The following is a 20,702-nucleotide window of genomic DNA, read 5'->3' as shown; positions in this document are numbered from 1 at the left end:
GTGGCATCTTTTTTTCCTTTTTGAGAAGAACTTGACTGCAGTTTGCTTCAGCTATTTTCAATCGTATCTCTTTGCATCACTGCGATCAATTTGAGTAAAGCATAAATCCGTGCAGCTCTATTCAGTTTCAGTTCAGTTCCCAGTGAATATAGGAAATCTCGGAGGAATGTTATCAGCCAAATTGAGGAGAAATGAACTCCGTGACAGTGACCAAGTTTTCTGCGGATTCGCCATTCAGTGAACAGACCTCCTGAGTATTTGCTGAAATTCTATCACAAGTTCGCTTGACTGACTCATATGTTGATGCCTAAAGCAGAGTCTTTCTAGGTAAAATAGTATGCTCCCTTGACAGAAGGGAGACTTGACTTCAACCTGCAAATTCAAACCTGTATTTCTTTTTCAGGGTTTTTTAAAAATCCCAAATTTTACAGCCTTACCGTGTGTCTCATAGAGTCTCGAAGGTACACAAAGTTTGTGTTTGAATTTGTACTTCATTTAGCACTGCGCTTGTTTACGCAAATTGCATGATATTTCCCATTAATCTTTCCAGTGAGGTAACTCACCACTTGCTAAAATAACAGGACTTTATATTTTTGTAACAGCAGTTCAATTTCCTCACCCTTCCACATTAACAAGGCGTTCTAAAACTCTGGTATATGGCTGGCGATTTTAGGAACGACAGAGACTGGAAAAATCTGAGCGAGTGTTTGTTTAATACTTGGCTAATGATCTTGTGAAAGTGCTCGTCCAGCGTGTTTTTTTTTTTTTTTTTTTAATTCTTTATTTTTGTAGTGCGTATTTTAGTTACAGGCATACACATGGTACCCCAACGGCATTCCATATGTAGGTTACGTTACATTAGTTACAGTATTGGGTCGATAAGCAGTGCACTTTTTTTTTTTTCGTGTACAAATATTAATAAACGCAGTATTTGAATCAAGATTGTATAAACATGTTTGCAATACATATCTAAGCTATGCTGCTGACTTCAGTTTGCAAAAGGGAACGACCTAGACATATATACAAACAGGCTGAGTTGAATGTTTAAATAATTAGAGCAGGTCTAACGAATCTGACACAAGTTAAGCTATCTTAGCTGGGTTGTGGCTTGATAAGAAAGCTAGGCATGAGTAACAGGCCAATATAAAGGCTATGTGTCTGTTTATGCTATATATTGCAACGATGTGGGCTATATTTACCGATGGACAGCCTTGATGTATTTAACTAAAGATTACTGAGGCTTAACATATTATCAAGGTTGGTTTAAATGCTTAATGTCACCCTGGCTGGTCTAACTTGCACGGGTTGGTGTAGGCCCTGGGGATTGTCCGTGAGGCTGGTAGGTTGCTTCTCCGGTATGCGCCGCTTCATGCTCAACCGATGTCTGGCCTGGCTTGGTAGTGTTGCTGGGTATAACTAACCACCAGAGTGGGGGTTCGGGCAAAGTCCAGTAGTTGGTGTCCTGCGGGTCCTCCGGATCGGGCATCAGCTTGGCAGAGTCCTCTGGGATAAATAATAAGTCGCTTAAAGACTGTCGCTTGGAGTCGTTGGTATCCTCTTGCTTGAGCTGCCGCTTTGCTGAGCTTGTGGTCAGCGGGTAATCCTATAGGTGGTTTGCGGGAGCATGCCGTTGTGTGCAGTAGTCCCTGGTCCTCAAGGTGAGTAAGTGCAGTCAGCGGCTTAGACAAGCTATTTGCTCTGCTTACTCTTAGTAGTTCTCGGTGGTGGGCTAGTGTAGACTTCTCTCGATGGTCCGTGGTGCGAGGAGTGAGGGTCGCAGGCTTCTCCGCCTCCCCAAGGCTCCGTCCGGAGGTCCCGAGCATTGCTGGGGGCTCATTATAGTGGTAGCTCGTCTCTCGCCGCGACGCACATGGCGTCCGCCATTTTATGTAGTGCGCCCGGGTAATCATGCGAAGCGGTAGTGTCCCTGGGCCTAGCTCGCCGAGCCGGTGTGTAGGACCGGGGATCACCCCCCCGGTCCATAGGGGGGGGAGACGGGGCCGGATCCGCCCGGGGTTCGGTCTCTGGCCGGGTGCTGTCAGGCAGGATAGTGGGGCAGCGGCCGTCCGCCCCACTCACCGCCGGCGAAGGCCTCGACCGGTCTGGCGGCGACCTTCCCTCCAGGGGACTGAAACTTGGGAAGCCGGCCTCTCCCTGGATCCAGCACCTCCTCGGCACTGATTACCGTTGCTGTCGGTCCATAATTATTATTTTTCGTCGAATATTGGCTTTTATGGCCTATGATTAGCAGGAGCTGCTCTTTCATGCGACTTTCCCGCTCGGCGGTCCGGCCCCGCCCCCCCCCGTCCAGCGTGTTTTTACACCAATTACGGTTTTGGTTGATGACAAAAGAATATCTGATGCGGTGAACGTTTGCTTTTTTTTCCTGGGGATTGAAAAAGCCTCACTGTTTTCCCAAATCGTTCTTCCATGTTTTGATGAATAACCATCTATTTAAGGAAATCTTTTAACACCAGAGAAGCCTTTTAACTATGAGCAGAACATTATCAAAGGGATTACAGAAATTCTAAAAACAATTGAATGCGTTCTGTTACAAAATTCAGATTTTTGTTTTGTTTGTAATGGTGAAATTCCACTTCACATTAAATGGCAGACCAGACCACATAAGCGGATTTAGCATTAATAATTTATGCCACATCATTTAATTCTGAGCAGCACTAACTTTATCCTATTCCCTCTTGGCTCTATTTTAACAAACACGTGGTGCTGATGGTCATCTTTAATAATTTTTTCGTCAGAGGGACAGCTTTTCAAACCAGAAACTGTGCAGGTAATCAACAGCTCTCCTTCCAAGAACACATTGTATAGCTCTATGATCATACGTGGGGCTGGCTTTAGTGTGCATGGTCTAAGATAATATGTGGTCTTTACTAAAGATGGCCATCCCTTTAGATGCTCTGAAGTGTTGTTAACATATGTATTCATTACAAAATAATACTCTACAAATCAGTATTTTTTGGGGGGGAAGGGGGGTTAGCCAAAGTTCCGAGTGAGTGTTTTTTATTTTTGGTTATCCACTGAACATGGATTATCCTATTTTATGTTTTTTATATGTTCAATAATAATAAAAATGAAAGTCTTCCTTGTGTTGGAGAATATGACCGTGTGTCGCTTAATAATGAATGTATAAACCGACTCCTAATTTCCGTGGATGTTTGCCATGCCTGCTCTATGAATATCTCATGCAAATCCTTATTGACATATTTTGCTTGACACTATAGGCACCAAGACAACTTCATTTAATTGAAGGGGTCTGGGTGCAATGTCTCTGTCCCCCTTAATCGTACAATGTAAAACAGACAAAAAAAAATGTTTGCATTGCAGGATTAAGACTGCCTCTTGTGGCTGTCTCGCAGACTGCCTCTAGTGGCTGTCTCGCAGACAACCTCTAGAGTTGTTTCCTGCAACTTCACAAAGTTTAACTCTATGGAACGACTTTGGATGTCGTCTCGCTTTGCATGAGGATGTTTAGCGCCTTGAAAATCCCCAAAGGAAAGCATTGATTCAATTGTAAATGTCATATTTGTGGGGGTTTTGTTTGTTTGTTTTTAATTCTTTACTTTTGGTGCATAGAGTATACGTTACGTAATTGCTCGCAGTGCCCCAACAGATGTTGATAGCGTTCCAAGCGACATATAATAACAATGGTTAGGCATGAATAACGTTGCACATTTTTAAAAAAATATAATAGAGTAAACAGTAGTGTGATCCAAGTCAAAAATACTAACTAGACGTAGGGACTAACTATTCTTACAGAAATACATGAAAATGAACTGGTGGTGTTGTAACGTAAATAGGTGAATAACCCTGGATAGCTGTGTTCACATTGTAAAAATGCCCTCTCACTTTCTGTGATTGTTCTGTCAATACCCTCCCTTAGTTACTAATAGCCCTTTCGTTGAGTGCACAGACAGAGCAAGGAGAGTGTTGACGTGTGTGTGTGTGGTGTCCGGTAGTGGGTAGGTCTTGTGTGGAAGTGTCGGCAGTGGGGGGTGTACTTATGGTGCTGTGTAAGCTCCTGTCGTATATCTTACAACTGACGTGTGCTCTTGAGAGGTCCTTAACTCTCTGGACGAATAAGGGGAACAACAAATCAGTGAGTTTGAGTGCAGGCTTCATTGTCATGGGCTATCCCATCGTAAGGGTGACAGTTGGGTATTGTCTTAGTGCATTATGTCACTAAATGGAGAACTTTTAATCGGTTTAATATACCCAACATACAATGTTATATTTCTTTAACCATGCCATGTAATATGTTTTAGCTGCATTTATTACATGAAGTTCTGACAACATGTAGGTGACCATCTTGGAATCAAATCACATTTTTGAAATCCTCTGCAAGAGATACTGAATAAAAAAATTGCTGGTAGAGTTCATGTGATTTTAGCAGCCAATCAGGATCTGTTACTCGCAAAGTAAATTTACAGGTTCAGGAAATCTGTTACAATGATATAAATACAAAAGTGAAGAAAACAATAGTATACCAACTAACCATAAATAATCAATCTGCTAAATTGAAGGGGTTCCAGGTGAACCTCACTAACACACAAAGTGATAAAACAAGAAGCAAAAAAGTGGAAAACACCTTCAAATGAGCATACAATTAATACAACCTGGAGAATATATCCAGAGTATGAATATTCTATATAAGAATATAGTGAAATCTGAAATAATAAAAAATATATATCATAGCGTAATACAGTTTAAATATAATAATGAGAGTGTGAAGCAAGTATTGAACTCACAAACGAAAATGCAAATCAGGCCTCTCACCCCCCTGGGGTATATGTGATATTGGTCTTGATAGTAGATCAAAATGGAAGTATGTCTTTAAAGAAATGGATAAAAAGAGCCATACATAGTGAAGTATGTATAAAAATGTACAAAAAGTATTTATTGGAAACACTTACAGACATAAAATAGTAGTGGGCATATCTCCACTCTCAGTGGAACTGGATGGCAGTATGGAAGCTGAAGGCACAAATCCAATTTGAAGTTGCAGAGAGCAGGAACAATAAATGGACATAAATTAAAATCAGATTTTAAATAAATATTGGTATATCTTACAAAGAGACAATGTACTCAAAGAAATTATTCCTAATAGACCTATGATTATATATAAACGAGCAGCCAATCTTAAGAATAAATTGGCCCCTAGTCTCCTTCCCGTATACCCTTCATCTACATCTGGCTCTGATACCGGAGAAACTGACGGAAGCCAAGCACAGAGAGATGGACACAGGTTTCTTCAGGAAGGAAGAGATTCTTTATTGGATCACCGATCGGGACTCAGAGGGACTAGCGTCACCAAAATACAGCAAAGTCTGAGTACTGAATACATAGAGTACATTCCTTATATAGCACTGTAGCTCCTCCCACAATTAACTACACCCACACATACCCTTAACCTATTTAATAAATAGAGTCTAAACTCATCCATCCGGTCTAACCACGTGGCTCATCTGATACAAAGGAGAGGGACGCGTAATTCCAGTTCTTACATTCCTGCACCTGGTCAGTACAGTGATAACAGTATCTTAGCTACGTGTAATTAACTAACTGATACTACAAACACATATACATACATATGCCTTGTGGCAATCTTAGCCTGCTAAACTTGTATTTTACTGGAATTACATCACATTCCCCCCTTTGATGCCTCTGATATTTCACAATTACTTGAGGCATCACTTAACCTTGGTTTGCATATACCTCAGGTTACCATGAACCAGACCAGACTTATCTTATGATGTGAATCTTTTAACACTCATCTTCCTGCATTGGTTCTCCTTGATCTAGAGCCTTATACTTATATATCGCCATTATCTGTGCAGCAGCCTTCCTCTCTGCTATACTTCCTATCAGGCTTTGCACAGACCTAACTACTAAGGGTATAAGACACGGTAGGAGTAGACACAACAGTAAAATCAGTAGGACTCCACCTACCACTGCCTTAAGCCCTCCAAACCACTCATACCAGCTACCAAACCAACTACTTGGATTGTACCCTTTCCATACCTGAGTAGGCACATGCGCTAGTTTAACCATATGGCTAGTAAGCTCAGCTATTGCTTGCCCTTCGTCATCTATTTGAAGACAGCAATTGCTCAGGTTAAACTTCCCACATACACCTCCCTCTACTGCCAAAAGGTAATCCAAAGCTAATCTATTTTGGTAGACTGCTGTCCTCATCCTGGTGTTATGCTTCGCTAGAAGATTGAGTGCTTGTGAGGTCTCATTAGTAATAATCTCAACCACCGCCTGTAATCTTATAATACGGTTGAGCATATAAATTGGGGTTCTATAACCAAAGGTACCATCTTCTGCCCACGTGGCTGGCCCATAATAATCTATGATACGCTGGGGAGGCCATTCATTATCTTCCCAGGTGCCTATCTCTAAGGGTCCCCTTTTCTTCCTATGATTCACATCATACACTTTAACACCTAAAGTCTCACCTGTTTCAATCGGTAACAAGAAGAAGGATGGTTTGAGCATACCCAACACACATGCCCCTTCCCAGTCCTGTGGCAACTCCGAATAGGCTTTCTTACCACAGATCCAGTACAAATTTGCTGGGGCTCTCCAGGTAGATGTGATGGATAAATCAAACCACACATCCTTTAAACTGGCATATCTAGCAAACGGGTTAGATGGTTCTGAGACATTTGAAGCCGACCACCAAGTTGTATTTTTAGTATCATCATCATAAGCTTTTTGCCCTAGACAAGTTAATTCTCCTACAGAAGTATTATACATTATTCCTTTCCTTGCTATGCAAACATAACCTATGATGGAGGTCTTTAATCTCCACTCAGATTTACCTCTAACACTCAAATGATAATCGGCTTGTGTAGATATTAGTTGGTCAACTGCCTCAGAACCGGACATTACCTCCTTTGCTTCCCAAGGCCATTGGTCTCCCATGTTAGTACCTCCACACACATAGCAGTTGGTAACATTAAGACTACCGGCAATACTTTCAGCTAGGTCAATGAACAGGTTTTTAGCGTTATGGGGGATCTTATTATCTATACTCATCTCTTCATAAAAGGAATGGTATACTTGATGAGTCTGGGAGGATACCGTATCAGTCTCTATTCCTATAAACAATAATGTCCCAGGATCTAAACCCGTCCCGTATATCTGAAACCCAAATAAATTTCCATACTTATCTAGGAACTTGTCGGGGTTATTAATAAGTATATGGACTGGGTTGCATTCCATAGACTTACAATAAGGGCTAGTCGGCAACTTAGTCACTATCATGTCTTTATCTACTGTCTGTCCCCAAGTCGCCCACCCCACACAAGACCAATATGGACAAAAGTTATAGTCTTTATTTGGGCATCTAGGACTCACATATTTATTTTTACTACTGGGACAAATATATTTATCATTAGACCCATACGTCCTCTCCCATCTAAGATCCCCACATACATTCCACGGTTTTCTACCACTTGATATCGCCTTACATGCATCAAATAGCAGAACACCCGAAGAATGTACGGATTCTAACACCGTCTTATTAATTAGGGTCCCCTGAGGATCTCCATTCCTGAGAGTCAACCAAATTGTACGAGGTTGATACTCTGGACTGAAGCACTTAGGTTCTCCTACTCCTAAATGGCACACACTATAGTCTATATTTAGGTATCTACATCTTGATACCTCTCCTTTACATTCGTATTGTGAATGCCAAATTAGGGTTTGGGAAATATGGTTACCTGTTCTCGTAGTCTTAATGCATACCTCACAGCTAGGAGTGTCGGTACCTCTACCTTCCTGAATATAAAAACACATATAAATAAACACAATCAAAAGCACATCTTTCGCCGTCATCCTCAGTCTTCGTCCGTGCGATGGAACCTCAGCTTCCAGGATGTGAGGGCTGCAGGGAATGGAGTTCTGCTCGTCTTCACAGGTGTCCCTTCGAGACTTTCCTGGCTTATACACTATGTGTTGGTAAGCGGACAGGCTTTATTATGGCCTTCTCACTCACACCTGTAACAATAAAATTTGTAATCCACAATAATTCCTCGTTACTCCGACTGAGTAGTGCGTTTCAACCGGATCTTGCAGGGATTCTCTGGATCTGCTGTAATTTGCCAAGAATCGACTGCTGCTGGTTTAACCCTGGAGTGATGTATCCACGGAGTTACTTCGGCTACTTTTATCGCTGTAGGGGTAGACAAAAGAACAACATAAGGACCTCTCCACTTGGGCCCTAACGGTACATTATTCCACTCTTTAATCCACACTTGGTCTCCTGGATGATAACTATGAACAGGGGGATAAATATTCACAGGTAATCTATCTTGTACCCATTTCTGTACCTCCTCCATAGTCTTACCCAACTCTACAACCTGCTGCCGGGTAATTCCTTCTCCCAACTGACTCAAGTCCCCCCTTAAGTTACCAAGTACGGGAGGTGGTCGCCCATACATGATTTCAAAAGGAGAGAGGCCCATCCTTCTGGTAGGGGTACTGCGGATTCGCAATAAAGCTATGGGTAAGAGAACGTTCCACTTAAGTTGGGTTTCCTGACACATTTTAGCCAACTGGTTCTTTATAGTTCTATTCATTCTCTCTACCTTACCAGAACTCTGGGGTCTATATGCAGTATGAAGCCTCCACTTTATACCAAGCATATGAGTCAGTTGTTGTAGGCACTGATGAACAAAAGCTGGACCATTGTCCGATCCTATAGAACAGGGTAGTCCATATCGGGGTATTATTTCTCGTAGCAGGAATCTTACAACTTCTCCTGCTTTCTCTGTACGAGTAGGACATGCTTCTACCCAGCCTGAATAGGTGCACACAATTACCAACAGGTAACGATGTCCACCCGATTTAGGCATTACTGTAAAGTCTATTTGTAGATCGGACATGGGGAGTCCCCCCATAAACTGGACTCCTGGTGGCTTTACTGGTCCTTGTCTTGCATTATTCTTAGCACACGTTACACATCTGCGTACAATGGCCTGAGTCAAGTTGGACAATCTTGGTATGTAGAAATGTTTCCTGAGAGATTCTTCAGTACTGTCTCTCCCAGAATGTGTCCCGTTGTGATAATTTTGGACAATTTCTACCGCTAGTGATGCTGGTATGACTATTCTTCCATCTTCTAGCTGATACCACTTGTTCTCCAAATACTTTCCCGGTTCAGTCTTTAACCACTCCTCTTCTTGAGCTGTATAAACTGGAGTCCATTGGGACAGTGGAGTTGGTATAAGAGCAGCTATATGCCCCACATACTCCTGTCTTCCTGATTCAGCAGCACGCTTAGCTGCACTATCTGCCATCCGATTTCCCTTGGTTACATCACCATCTCCTCTCAGATGCGCTCGACAATGTATGATACCGACTTCTTTCGGCTCCCACACTGCTTCCAATAGTTGTAGGATTTCAGCTGCGTACTTGATTTCTTTGCCTTCTGAATTCAGTAGTCCTCTTTCTTTATACAAAGCTCCGTGGGCATGAGTGGTTAAAAACGCATACTTAGAGTCCGTATAGATATTTACTCTTAAACCTTCAGCCAATTGTAACGCTCGTGTTAGTGCTATTAATTCTGCCTTTTGTGCTGATGTTCCTTTCGCCAGTGGCCGAGCTTCTATCACCTTGTCTATTGTTGTCACTGCATATCCTGCATAGCGGATCCCTTCTTTCACATAACTACTGCCGTCGGTGTAATATTGAACATCGGGGTTCTGGATGGGAAAATCACGAAGATCTGGTCTACTTGAAAATACTTCATCCATTACTTCCAAACAATCATGTTGACTTTCAGTAGGTTGTGGCAAAAGGGTAGCTGGATTTAAGGTGTTTACAGTCTCTAAATGCACTCTTGGGTTTTCACACAACATTGCTTGATACTTGGTCATACGGCTGTTACTAAACCAATGATTTCCTTTGTAATCCAACAACGTCTGTACTGCATGTGGGACTCGTACATAAAGTTCTTGACCCAGAGTGAGTTTATCGGCTTCAGCTACTAGCAGGGCGGCTGCAGCTACGGCTCTTAGACAAGATGGAAGTCCGCTGGCCACTGCATCCAGTTGCTTAGACATGTAGGCAACAGGTCTTTGCCATGATCCCAAGTACTGTGTCAATACTCCCACAGCCATTCTTCTTTGCTCGTGTACATATAAGTAGAATGGTCGTGTGTGATCAGGTAGACCTAATGCTGGGGCACTCATCAAAGCCTTCTTCACATCTTCAAATGCCGTTTGCTGTTCTTGGGTCCATAAGAAGGGGTCGTGCTCTGTACCTTTGATGGCTGCGTACAGAGGTTTTGCCAGTATCGCATAGCTGGGAATCCATATCCTACAGAAGCCTGCTGCCCCCAAGAATTCTCGCACTTGTCTTCTATTCTTGGGTATTGGTATTTGGCAGACAGCTTCTTTTCTCTCTGGCCCCATAATCCTTTGACCTTCAGAGATATGGAATCCCAGATACTTGACAGTTGGCAAACACAACTGAGCCTTCTTCCTGGACACCTTGTATCCTGCCTTCCAGAGAATATGTAGTAGATCGTGCGTTGCTTGCTGACATTTTTCTTTTGTAACTGCTGCTATCAACAAGTCATCTACATATTGTAACAATACACATTCTCCTGGGATAGACTCGAAATCCAGTAGATCTTGACTTAGAGCTGAACCAAATAGGGTAGGTGAATTTTTAAACCCTTGGGGCAGTCTTGTCCAAGTCATTTGGCGTTTTGAGCCCGTTACAGCGTTCTCCCATTGGAAAGCGAAAATACATTGGCTTTCTGCGGCAATTCGGAGGCAAAAGAAGGCATCTTTGAGATCTAAGACTGTGAAGTAAGTAGCCCCGCCCGGAATTAAAGCAAGCAGGTTATATGGATTGGGTACAACTGGATGTATGCTAACAACCGCATCATTGACTGCTCTTAAGTCCTGTACAGGTCGATACTCATCTGTACCGGGCTTTTGAACAGGCAGCAATGGGGTGTTCCAGGGGGAAGTACAGAATTTTAGGATACCATACCGTATGAACTTATCCAGATAGGATTGGATGTTCTTCTTAGCCTTCTGCGGAATGTGATATTGTCTTAGGCTCACTGGATAAACCCCATGTTTCAGTTCAATTTTTATTGGTGGAATATTGCGGGCCAGTCCTGGTGGGTTGTTCTCTGCCCAAACTCCTGGTATGTTAAACAATGTCTCATCACTCCTAGGGTTTTGGCTAGTCAACACTGTATAAAGTCGCCACTCTTCTTCCTTTGGTACGGATAAAGTCATAATACCTGAAGGTCCATTAAACTTTAAGGATGTTGTTCCATTTGGTAGGAACGTAATCTGCGCTTGTAATTTTGATAGCATATCACGTCCCAGCAATTGGACTGGACATTCAGGCATATAAAGGAATTGGTGTTTTACTACGTGGCCTCCCAATGTACAGAGTCGACTTTTAAGAACCGGTTTTTCAGCACTTCTTCCAGTTGCTCCTATCACAGTAATAGTCCTTCCAGATGGAGGAGCAACTAGATTAGTCACCACTGAATGTTCAGCACCAGTGTCGATCATGAACGCACTCCTTTTCCCCCCTATTGATACATCGACCATAGGCTCCGCTCGACCAAGGGGGATGGAGCCCGGTCGGTATCAATAGTCCTCCATGACAGTGTCAGCCAATCCTACAAAGTCCCTACCTTCTCTATCGCGGGACCTTTGCGCTGCTGGAATATACCTGTCTTCCCTAACACTTCCTCTGTTCCCATTACTCCCTCTATAACCATTACTCCCTCCGGGGCCTCCTCTACCTCTCGCTCTACCTCTAAAGTTTCTGTAGCCTGCCCTGGGTTGGTCTCTCTCGTACTGCTCTCTTTGCGGACATTCGTTCCTCCAATGCCCTTCTTCCTTGCAATACGCGCATTGATCCCTACTCAAAGGCTCCCTACTCCATCTATTATTGCCTCTATCTGGGCCCCGTTTATCTACGCCTGCGATCGCTACCGCTAGCATATCAGCCTTTTTACGCATCTTGCGCTCTTCCTCTTTCTTACTTTCTGTATCCCTGTTCATATAGACCTTATTTGCTACCTCCATTAGTTGGGTGATGGACATACCTGCAAACCCTTCTAACTTTTGTAGCTTGCGCTTAATATCTCCGTATGCTTGGCTGACAAAGGCGGAGTTAACCATTCGGGAATTGTCTGCGTCTTCCGGATTAAAGGGGGTATACAAGCGGTATGCCTCCAATAATCGGTCATAAAAGACACTGGGCGCTTCATCGCTTTTCTGGATCACCTCAACTGTCTTCGACATGTTAATGGCTTTCTTTCCTCCGGCTTTCATGCCAGCAATTATAGCGTCTCTATAGGCTCTGAGTTGAACCATATCAGCACCATTTACATTCCAATCGGGATCGGTGTTGGGATAGTGTGTCGCGGCCCATGCTGCTGGATTAGCTTGGTTCAAAGCACGGGCTCTATCTTCTAATGCTTTAATGGCTGCTTGATTTATTCTTGTCCTTTCCTCATTGTTAAATAAAGTCATTAGTAACTGCTGGCAATCAGCCCATGTCGGATTATGCGTCTGTACTATTGAGGTGAACAGATCAGTCATGGCTTGTGGTTTCTCAGTATACGAGGAATTATGGGTCTTCCAGTTTAAAAGGTCGGTAGTGGTAAATGGGACATATACGAAGACTGGGTCAGCGTGTGCCATTTGACCTGCGGCATCGATATAAGCTGACCCGGGATTCAGACGAAGAGGCATCTGATAGTGCTTTAATTGTTGGGCACCAGTCAACTGTCGGGTTTGGATGGGGCTACGTAGAGAGGCGTCAGTCATGGGTTCCGGTCGGGGAGAGATAGGGTATGGGGATGTGGGAGGTCGGTTTTGGGAAAAGGTCGTAAATAAAACACTTCGAGCCGAGCTAGATGAAGCTTGACCGGAAGTCTGAAGTGGCGCCAAATCAGGATATTCGTTTCTAATGGGGGTGGATTCTGGTTCCGGAAGGGGAGATTTAGTACGAGGGGGGGTGGATCCTGTACTGGAGGAGGAAGCGGAAGTGGATGAGGGTAATGAGGGGAGGGGTGCAGGACTTCCTGCGTTTGCGTCACTTCTTCTTAACGGAAAGTAAGGGGGCGGCAAAGGGATCTCGGACTCAGGGGGCGTGTCCAAAATGGGCCTAACACCAGTCCTAGTGGACGAGCAAGTCCTAGCTACCATGAGGCGACACTGCTCCTCGTGGCATGTCTGGAGCCATTTTGGCGAGTCATTTACGGCCTGTCTCCAACAGTCAATATAAGGAAACTGGCCGTAAAGTTCAGGCCTACCCGATACAGCCACGTGTAAGCGCTGTACCAGAGTTGGATCCAAACTGCCACGTGGCGGCCATGCCGCAACCAAAGTAGGCCACTCCCTAGTACACAAAGTGACCAAACGTACAGGAGACATCTTTACCCCAAAATCACAAACTTTGAATCCCTTTTTAAAATTCTTAACCATACATCCTAAGGGATCCGGAATCGTTGACTGCGACGCACCCATACTTAACAATGGAACGTCGTCGACAACGAATACTATACACGCGTACTATTCAACAGTCACACCCGTTTCCTCTGGCAACAGCACCACGTGGTACGGTTACCAAGTGAAACGTACACAATAACAATAAACACTCAGGGAATTCCCGTACACACACAGCTGTTACACCAGTCACTATATAATCAATATTATGCCCTTTGGCGTAACTATACAGTCACCCACGCTATAATTCTCTATATACGAATTACCCGTCTATAACACACCCCAGTAACATCGTCTTTTACAAATAGCGGTTACAGTACGGTTAGCATAGGTCAAAGCACAAGTTAAGGTCACAATACAATTATTAGTGGTTATGGTGTTAAACATGCAATGGACGACAATGATTAGTACTTATTATATAATGTCAGTAAATATACAGGGTTATGGTACCGTGCACTATAATACAGCAACACACTATTAACACTCTCGCTAGACGGCTGAGCTCGCGCTATCTAACAAGATATACACTTTACTAAAACAATCGTTAACACATTTACAATTCCCAACTAAACTATTGGCCAGTACCTTGAATGGACTACCTAAAACTATATACACCCGTTTTGGTTAGCCACACTGCCCAATCACCACATATATAGCGAGCTAGAGAACCGAATTTACACAGGCGCCTCTTAGTCGCACTATCAAAAGTCTAGTGGGTTCCAAATTTACACGCCTTCCCACTTAGCCCAGATAGGATGAGAACTAGCGAACCGAATTTACACAGGCGCCGCTTAGTCTCCCGGTCCCTCCGACCTAGCGAACGTAATATACACCCTAGAACGCTAGTCTAGACAAGACACCGGTGTCCGGCTAGGGCTATTTACACCAGGACCCCGCCTGACTAACCAAATCAAACGGTCTGACTAAAGAGCGTTCGATCGAGCGGTGCGCCTTCGCTCCTTCCCTCCGACAGAGGGGGCAGATACACAGATTCAAAACCCCTTTGGGCCTACCGCACAATCGGTATACCCCTAGTGGGTCCTGCCGTCTAAAACAGCAGTTGTCTTACCTCCTCGTTCCTGAACCTGAGTTCACACTCATCGACGGGGACACCCCAGCACTTCTTACGTAGAGGCCGATGATCTCCTGGACAACAGACCAGTGGCGCCGAGACGAAGGGAGGTCCACGCAGAAGTTCAGGGGTGCAGCCGTAGAGAACGTGGGCAAAGATAGACCGTCTCACGCCTCTGCCTCTCAGCTACCGTTGAACGATGAGCTTCCCGGCCAATGCACCAAATGATACCGGAGAAACTGACGGAAGCCAAGCACAGAGAGATGGACACAGGTTTCTTCAGGAAGGAAGAGATTCTTTATTGGATCACCGATCGGGACTCAGAGGGACTAGCGTCACCAAAATACAGCAAAGTCTGAGTACTGAATACATAGAGTACATTCCTTATATAGCACTGTAGCTCCTCCCACAATTAACTACACCCACACATACCCTTAACCTATTTAATAAATAGAGTCTAAACTCATCCATCCGGTCTAACCACGTGGCTCATCTGATACAAAGGAGAGGGACGCGTAATTCCAGTTCTTACATTCCTGCACCTGGTCAGTACAGTGATAACAGTATCTTAGCTACGTGTAATTAACTAACTGATACTACAAACACATATACATACATATGCCTTGTGGCAATCTTAGCCTGCTAAACTTGTATTTTACTGGAATTACATCACAGCTCCTTTCTTCAACCTGTAAAGGGCTTCTATTGCTGTGGACATTGTTCCACGTGCAAATATCAAAAGAGAAAAATCACTAATTTTACTCAAACTACCAAAACATATCTTATTAAGAAACACATTCAATGTTCTACTACCTTTGTGATCTATTTACTTCAATGTGGGTGCGGAGCCCAAAATGTGGGCCGCACCTCTAGAAAACTCCATATTAGACTCTTAGAACACTTCAATAATATCAGGAAGGGCAAACTTGATCATAGTGTTCCAAAACATACTTCCATTTTGATCTACTATCAAGAATCACATATACCCCAGGGGGGTGAGAGGCCTGATTTTCATTTTCGTTTGTGAGTTCAATACTTGCTTCACACTCTCATTATTATATTTAAACTGTATTCCGCTATGATATATATTTTTTATTATTTCAGATTTCATTATATTCTTCTATAGAATATTCATACTCTGGATATATTCTCCAGGTTGTATTAATTGTATGCTCATTTGAAGGTGTTTTCCAATTATATAAATACACCTTGCCTTGTTCTGATGGTTCCTGTGTTTTTTTTCTTCTGGTTTCAGGTGTGACAGGAATGTGCCTGGCACGGCTTCACAGGGCACTCACAGCACCGCCGGTAAAATGCAGAGGGCTCTACATATACATGAGGCAGAGTGAATGCTGGCTTTTATTTCATCTTTCCAAACGCAAGGTGGGTATACAAATCGAAGAACAGACTTTACCTGCTGCACCCCGACATTATGCGATAGGTATACCATTAACCCATTGTAATGCCAAGGAATCCTCTGTGAAGTTTAATTTCCTAAAGATTTTTATAAATTATTTCAAAATAACCAGTTTAGAAAACTCCCGCCTTTATCTAATTTGGACTTTTACCAATTCTGCTTTTCCCCCATAAAATGTTCAGTATTTTCACAGCACTATAACTCCCTTTAATACTACATCATTGGAAAAATTATATTTAAAAAAAAAAAAATAATAATAATAATTAGGATTAGGATGTCTCTATTCCTACATTAAGCATTAATGCATTTTTTTTTTTTTTTTACAATTCTTTATTTATGAAAAATAAATTTTGTTACACACGGTAAACATTGAGGGTTCTGAAAAACATTGTGTAGTACGTTATGATATCACATAGATGCAGCATGGGTATCCGTAAACGACAAAACGTACATGAATGAACTGTAGAGGTAAATAACAATAAACATGAGAGCTTGCAAACTCTTTTACATATACGCCCTGCTCGATATGGGTTTACTGGACTTCATTATAGCTATGGCTTTTGGCTTCAGAGAGGCCGCCACATCTAAGTTGTACCTCTAATATAATGTCAGGGATCTGAAGTATTGGGGTTGGAGGTGTGGTGTTGATGGTGGGGGCGTATGTCCTGTTGCGCATCGGCAGCCATATCGGTTAGGGGAGGTTGTCGGGGGGGGGGGGAAGAGCGTGTCGAGAGTGCTACGTTTTTCTTCAGTTGATTGTGTTGTGGGGGTTGGGGAGGTGCGTATTAGTGGTGAGAGAGAGAAAAAAGTATGGGAGTGAGAAGATGGGGAGAGAGATAAAGAGTAGAAGAGCAAGGGCAAGAGAAAAAAGGAGGGGGGGCTGGGGAGTGAGGGGTAAAGGGAGTCTGGTGACGGGGGATGGGAGAAGCTAAGGAAGTTGCAAGAAAAGAGGTTTCGTCTTCCCTCTGTCCCCCAACCCCTTGGTGGTCAGCGGGAACTCAAAGAGCAAAGGGTCCCATATATTGTTTAAGTGGGTTGTGGCATCGTGGATCGCTGCGGAGAGTTTGGCCATCTTTCTAGCATCCTGCACTTTGCGCAGAACTGTGTTTAGCGGTGGGATGTCTGCCCTACCCCAATTTTCTGCTATTGCTTTTCTCGTCGCTAGCGCTACCTTGGCTATTAGTTTATTTTGGAATCTTCTATCCAGGGGTCAAGTGGTACGTCTGTATGTAGTACCCTGGATACTAGTTTAGATAATTGGAAACACAAATTTGCTATCTTGGTGCATTCCCACCGTAGGTGGAGGTATGTGCCTCTGCTCCCGCAAGCCTTCCATCGTAAGTCTGATAGGCCTATTTGTTTTAGTCGGAGAGGGGTGAGGTTTTGTATGCTTGTTTCTTGTGGTTGACACAAATGTAAATTGTGGCAGTGGCTCCCCAGTTGGCCACCCAGTCTGTCGGGTCTTCCAGGGGTCCCAGATCCCTCTTCCAAGCCGACACATATGATAGTGAACCTTTGTAGGAGGTTGTGAGTATGGTAGAGTATAGAGTGGATATTTTGCTCTTATGGATTGGGGCTTACATGCATGTGCGTTCGGAGGAGGTGAGGGACCTGGTACCTGCTTGTTTATTGGCACGTGTGTCCAGGAAGCTACGTATCTGGAGGTGGAAGTGGTCAAAAGTGTTTAGTGGAGTTTGTTGGGGGAGGTCTGGGAATGGTATGATTTTTGGAAGAATTGGTGGAATCGGAGGAGGTCGTTGATTTCAAATCTAGCAAAGTGTTGGTGTCATCCCCGGGGTAAATTGAGTGTTGCGTAATACTGGGCTGAGGAAGCATTTGGTCGCAAGCTTGTCCCATATCCTAACTGAGTTTAGGAGCGCAGGGAAGGTGGCATTCAATGCATTTTTAATAAACATTCTGCCACGCTGGGTTCAGCTGCGACCGCTCCTGTTAATTACCTATAGCTCGCACTAGGATGCCCTGCACCCTACATGACACCACTACATATCAGCTGGAGACTCTTTCACGGATTTCTTATTTTGCCTTCCCTTTCCCATGCCCTTTTCTAATCATCTGTTAATCCCATGGTGTATCTCCCACACACCCCCTTTATTCAAAATCAAATCATTCTACAAAATCTCCAAAGCTGCATCCTGTTTATAAGGACCCGTTCTCTGAGCGGAAACTCAGACTTTACTGCAAATCCACATTTGTGTAGTATGGAGTGACCGATAATCCTTTACCACCATTGATAAGGCTGGAGGGTTAATTGTGGCTTTCTCTATGAAACTGCCATGTTCCCATCTACTTGTTTAGTGTCTGCTCTGCTTTATGGTATTTATTCCAAGCATAGATTGAAATAACACATCTTCCTTCCTTCCTTGGGAGTTTCACTTCTCAGCAGAGACCAAACGATACTGGTGGCTCAGAAATATGTGTCTGGTGGAGGGAGTGTGTTGGAGATGTGAAATAGTGCAGTTGTTGTCTGTGTATATATTATATTGAATATATAAGCGCTTCCTTTCACACCCCACATTGGTCCCTTTCCACAAGTGCTCCATATTAATCGAAGCTATACCTAACATGCTTTTTAGATATGACATCGCTTTTATTACCGTATATACTCGAGTATAAGCCGAGTTTTTCAGCCCATTTTTTGGGCTGAAAAACCCCAACTCGGCTTATACTCGAGTCAAGGTCTGTATTATGGCAATTTGCATTGCCATAATACAGACTGGGGGGAGAGGGGGGCTGGCAGAGCTGTACTTACCTGTTCTGCAGCTCCTGTCAGCTCTCTCCTCCTCTGCGCCGTCCGGTCAGCACCTCGGTCAGCTCCCAGTGTAAATCTCGCGAGAGCCGCGGCTCTCGCGAGACTTACAGTGTAAGCTGACAGAAGAGCAGAACGGACGGCGCAGAGGAGGAGAGAGCTGACAGGAGCTGCAGAACAGGTAAGTACAGCTCTGCCAGCCCCCCTCTCCCCCCCACTGAACTGCCACTGGACCACCAGGGAAGGAGAGCCCCCCTCCCTGCCATATATCAAGCAGGGAGGGGGGACGAAAAAAAAATATATAAATTAAATAAGAAATAATAAAAAAAAAATAATAATAATAAAATAAAAATTAATAATAATAAATATGGGAGGGAGGGGGGGGATAAGGACCACTATGGGAGGGAGGGGGGGGGATAAGGACCACTATGGGAGGGAGGGGGGGGGATAAGGACCACTATGGGAGGGAGGGGGGGGATAAGGACCACTATGGGAGGGAGGGGGGGATAAGGACCACTATGGGAGGGAGGGGGGGATAAGGACCACTATGGGAGGGAGGGGGGGATAAGGACCACTATGGGAGGGAGGGGGGGATAAGGACCACTATGGGAGGGAGGGGGGTATAATGACCACTATGGGAGGGAGGGGGGGGGATAAGGACCACTATGGGAGGGGGGGGATAAGGACCACTATTGGAGGGAGGGGGGTATAAGGACCACTATGGGAGGGAGGGGGGGTATAAGGACCACTATGGGAGGGGGTGGGATAAGGACCACTATGGGAGGGAGGGGGGTATAAGGACCACTATGGGAGGGAGGGGGGGGTATATGGACCACTATGGGAGGGAGGGGGGGATAAGGACCACTATGGGAGGGAGGGGGGTATAATGACCACTATGGGAGGGAGGGGGGGGGGATAAGGACCACTATGGGAGGGAGGGGGATAAGGACCACTATTGGAGGGAAGGGGGTATAAGGACCACTATGGGAGGGAGGGGGGGTATAAGGACCACTATGGGAGGGGGTGGGATAAGGACCACTATGGGAGGGAGGGGGGTATAAGGACCACTATGGGAGGGAGGGGGGGGTATATGGACCACTATGGGAGGGATGGGGGGGGATAAGGAACACTATGGGAGGGAGAAGGGGGATAAGGACCACTATGGGAGGGAGGGGGTGGAATAAGGACCACTAGGGGAGGGGAGGGTAAGGACCACTAGGGGAGGGGTGAGTCAGGACCACGGGGGGGGGGGGAGGGTGAAGGAACACGGGGGTGGGGAGGTAAGGACCACTGAGGGAGGAGGAGGGGAAGTCAGGACATATGGGGGGGGCGGCAAAATGTTTTTTGCCTACGGCGGCAAATATCCTTGCACCGGCCCTGCACACACTGCATTCACACACTGCATTCATGCACACACACACTGCACTCATACACACACTGCACTCATACACACGCTGCACTCATACACACACACATACGCACACACTGCATTCATTATACACACACTGTAAATAAATATTCAATTAATATATTTTTTTTAGGATCTAATTTTATTTAGAAATTTACCAGTAGCTGCTGCATTTCCCACCCTAGTCTTATACTCGAGTCAATAAGTTTTCCCAGTTTTTTGGGATAAAATTAGGGGCCTCGGCTTATATTTGGGTCGGCTTATACTCGAGTATATACGGTACATCTTTTCTCAAGGGGCCTCCTGTTTTACGTCATGTTATAAATGGAATTGTACGCGCTTTTTTTTGTATTAAAACTTTTATAATAAAAAAACAAACAAACCAAAAAAAAAATATATATATATATATATCCAAAGATCCTTGCACTCAGACTACACAAAAAATATATTAATTGCCGGGTGCTAGAAGTCAGGGTCAATAGATACAGATAAAACAAAATGCAGAGTTAAAACTTAGT

At 44.2% G+C, this 20,702-nt stretch overlaps 1 protein-coding gene across 1 annotated transcript in view; it reads left to right on the top strand.

Annotated features, from left to right (window-relative positions):
* LOC134611804 (protoheme IX farnesyltransferase, mitochondrial) overlaps positions 1 to 20,702 on the top strand; it is a 133,316-nt gene that overhangs the window by 8,646 nt on the left and 103,968 nt on the right. The window contains exon 2 of the mRNA XM_063456044.1: positions 15,848 to 15,975. Within this exon, the coding sequence (XP_063312114.1) occupies positions 15,848 to 15,975 (128 nt within the window). The remainder of the gene's footprint in view (positions 1 to 15,847; positions 15,976 to 20,702) is intronic.

Source organism: Pelobates fuscus, chromosome 5, assembly GCF_036172605.1.
Source record: "Pelobates fuscus isolate aPelFus1 chromosome 5, aPelFus1.pri, whole genome shotgun sequence".
Taxonomy (NCBI): Eukaryota; Metazoa; Chordata; class Amphibia; order Anura; family Pelobatidae; genus Pelobates; species Pelobates fuscus.
Note: the sequence above shows the minus strand (reverse complement) of the source record. Positions and strands in the feature narration are given on the sequence as shown.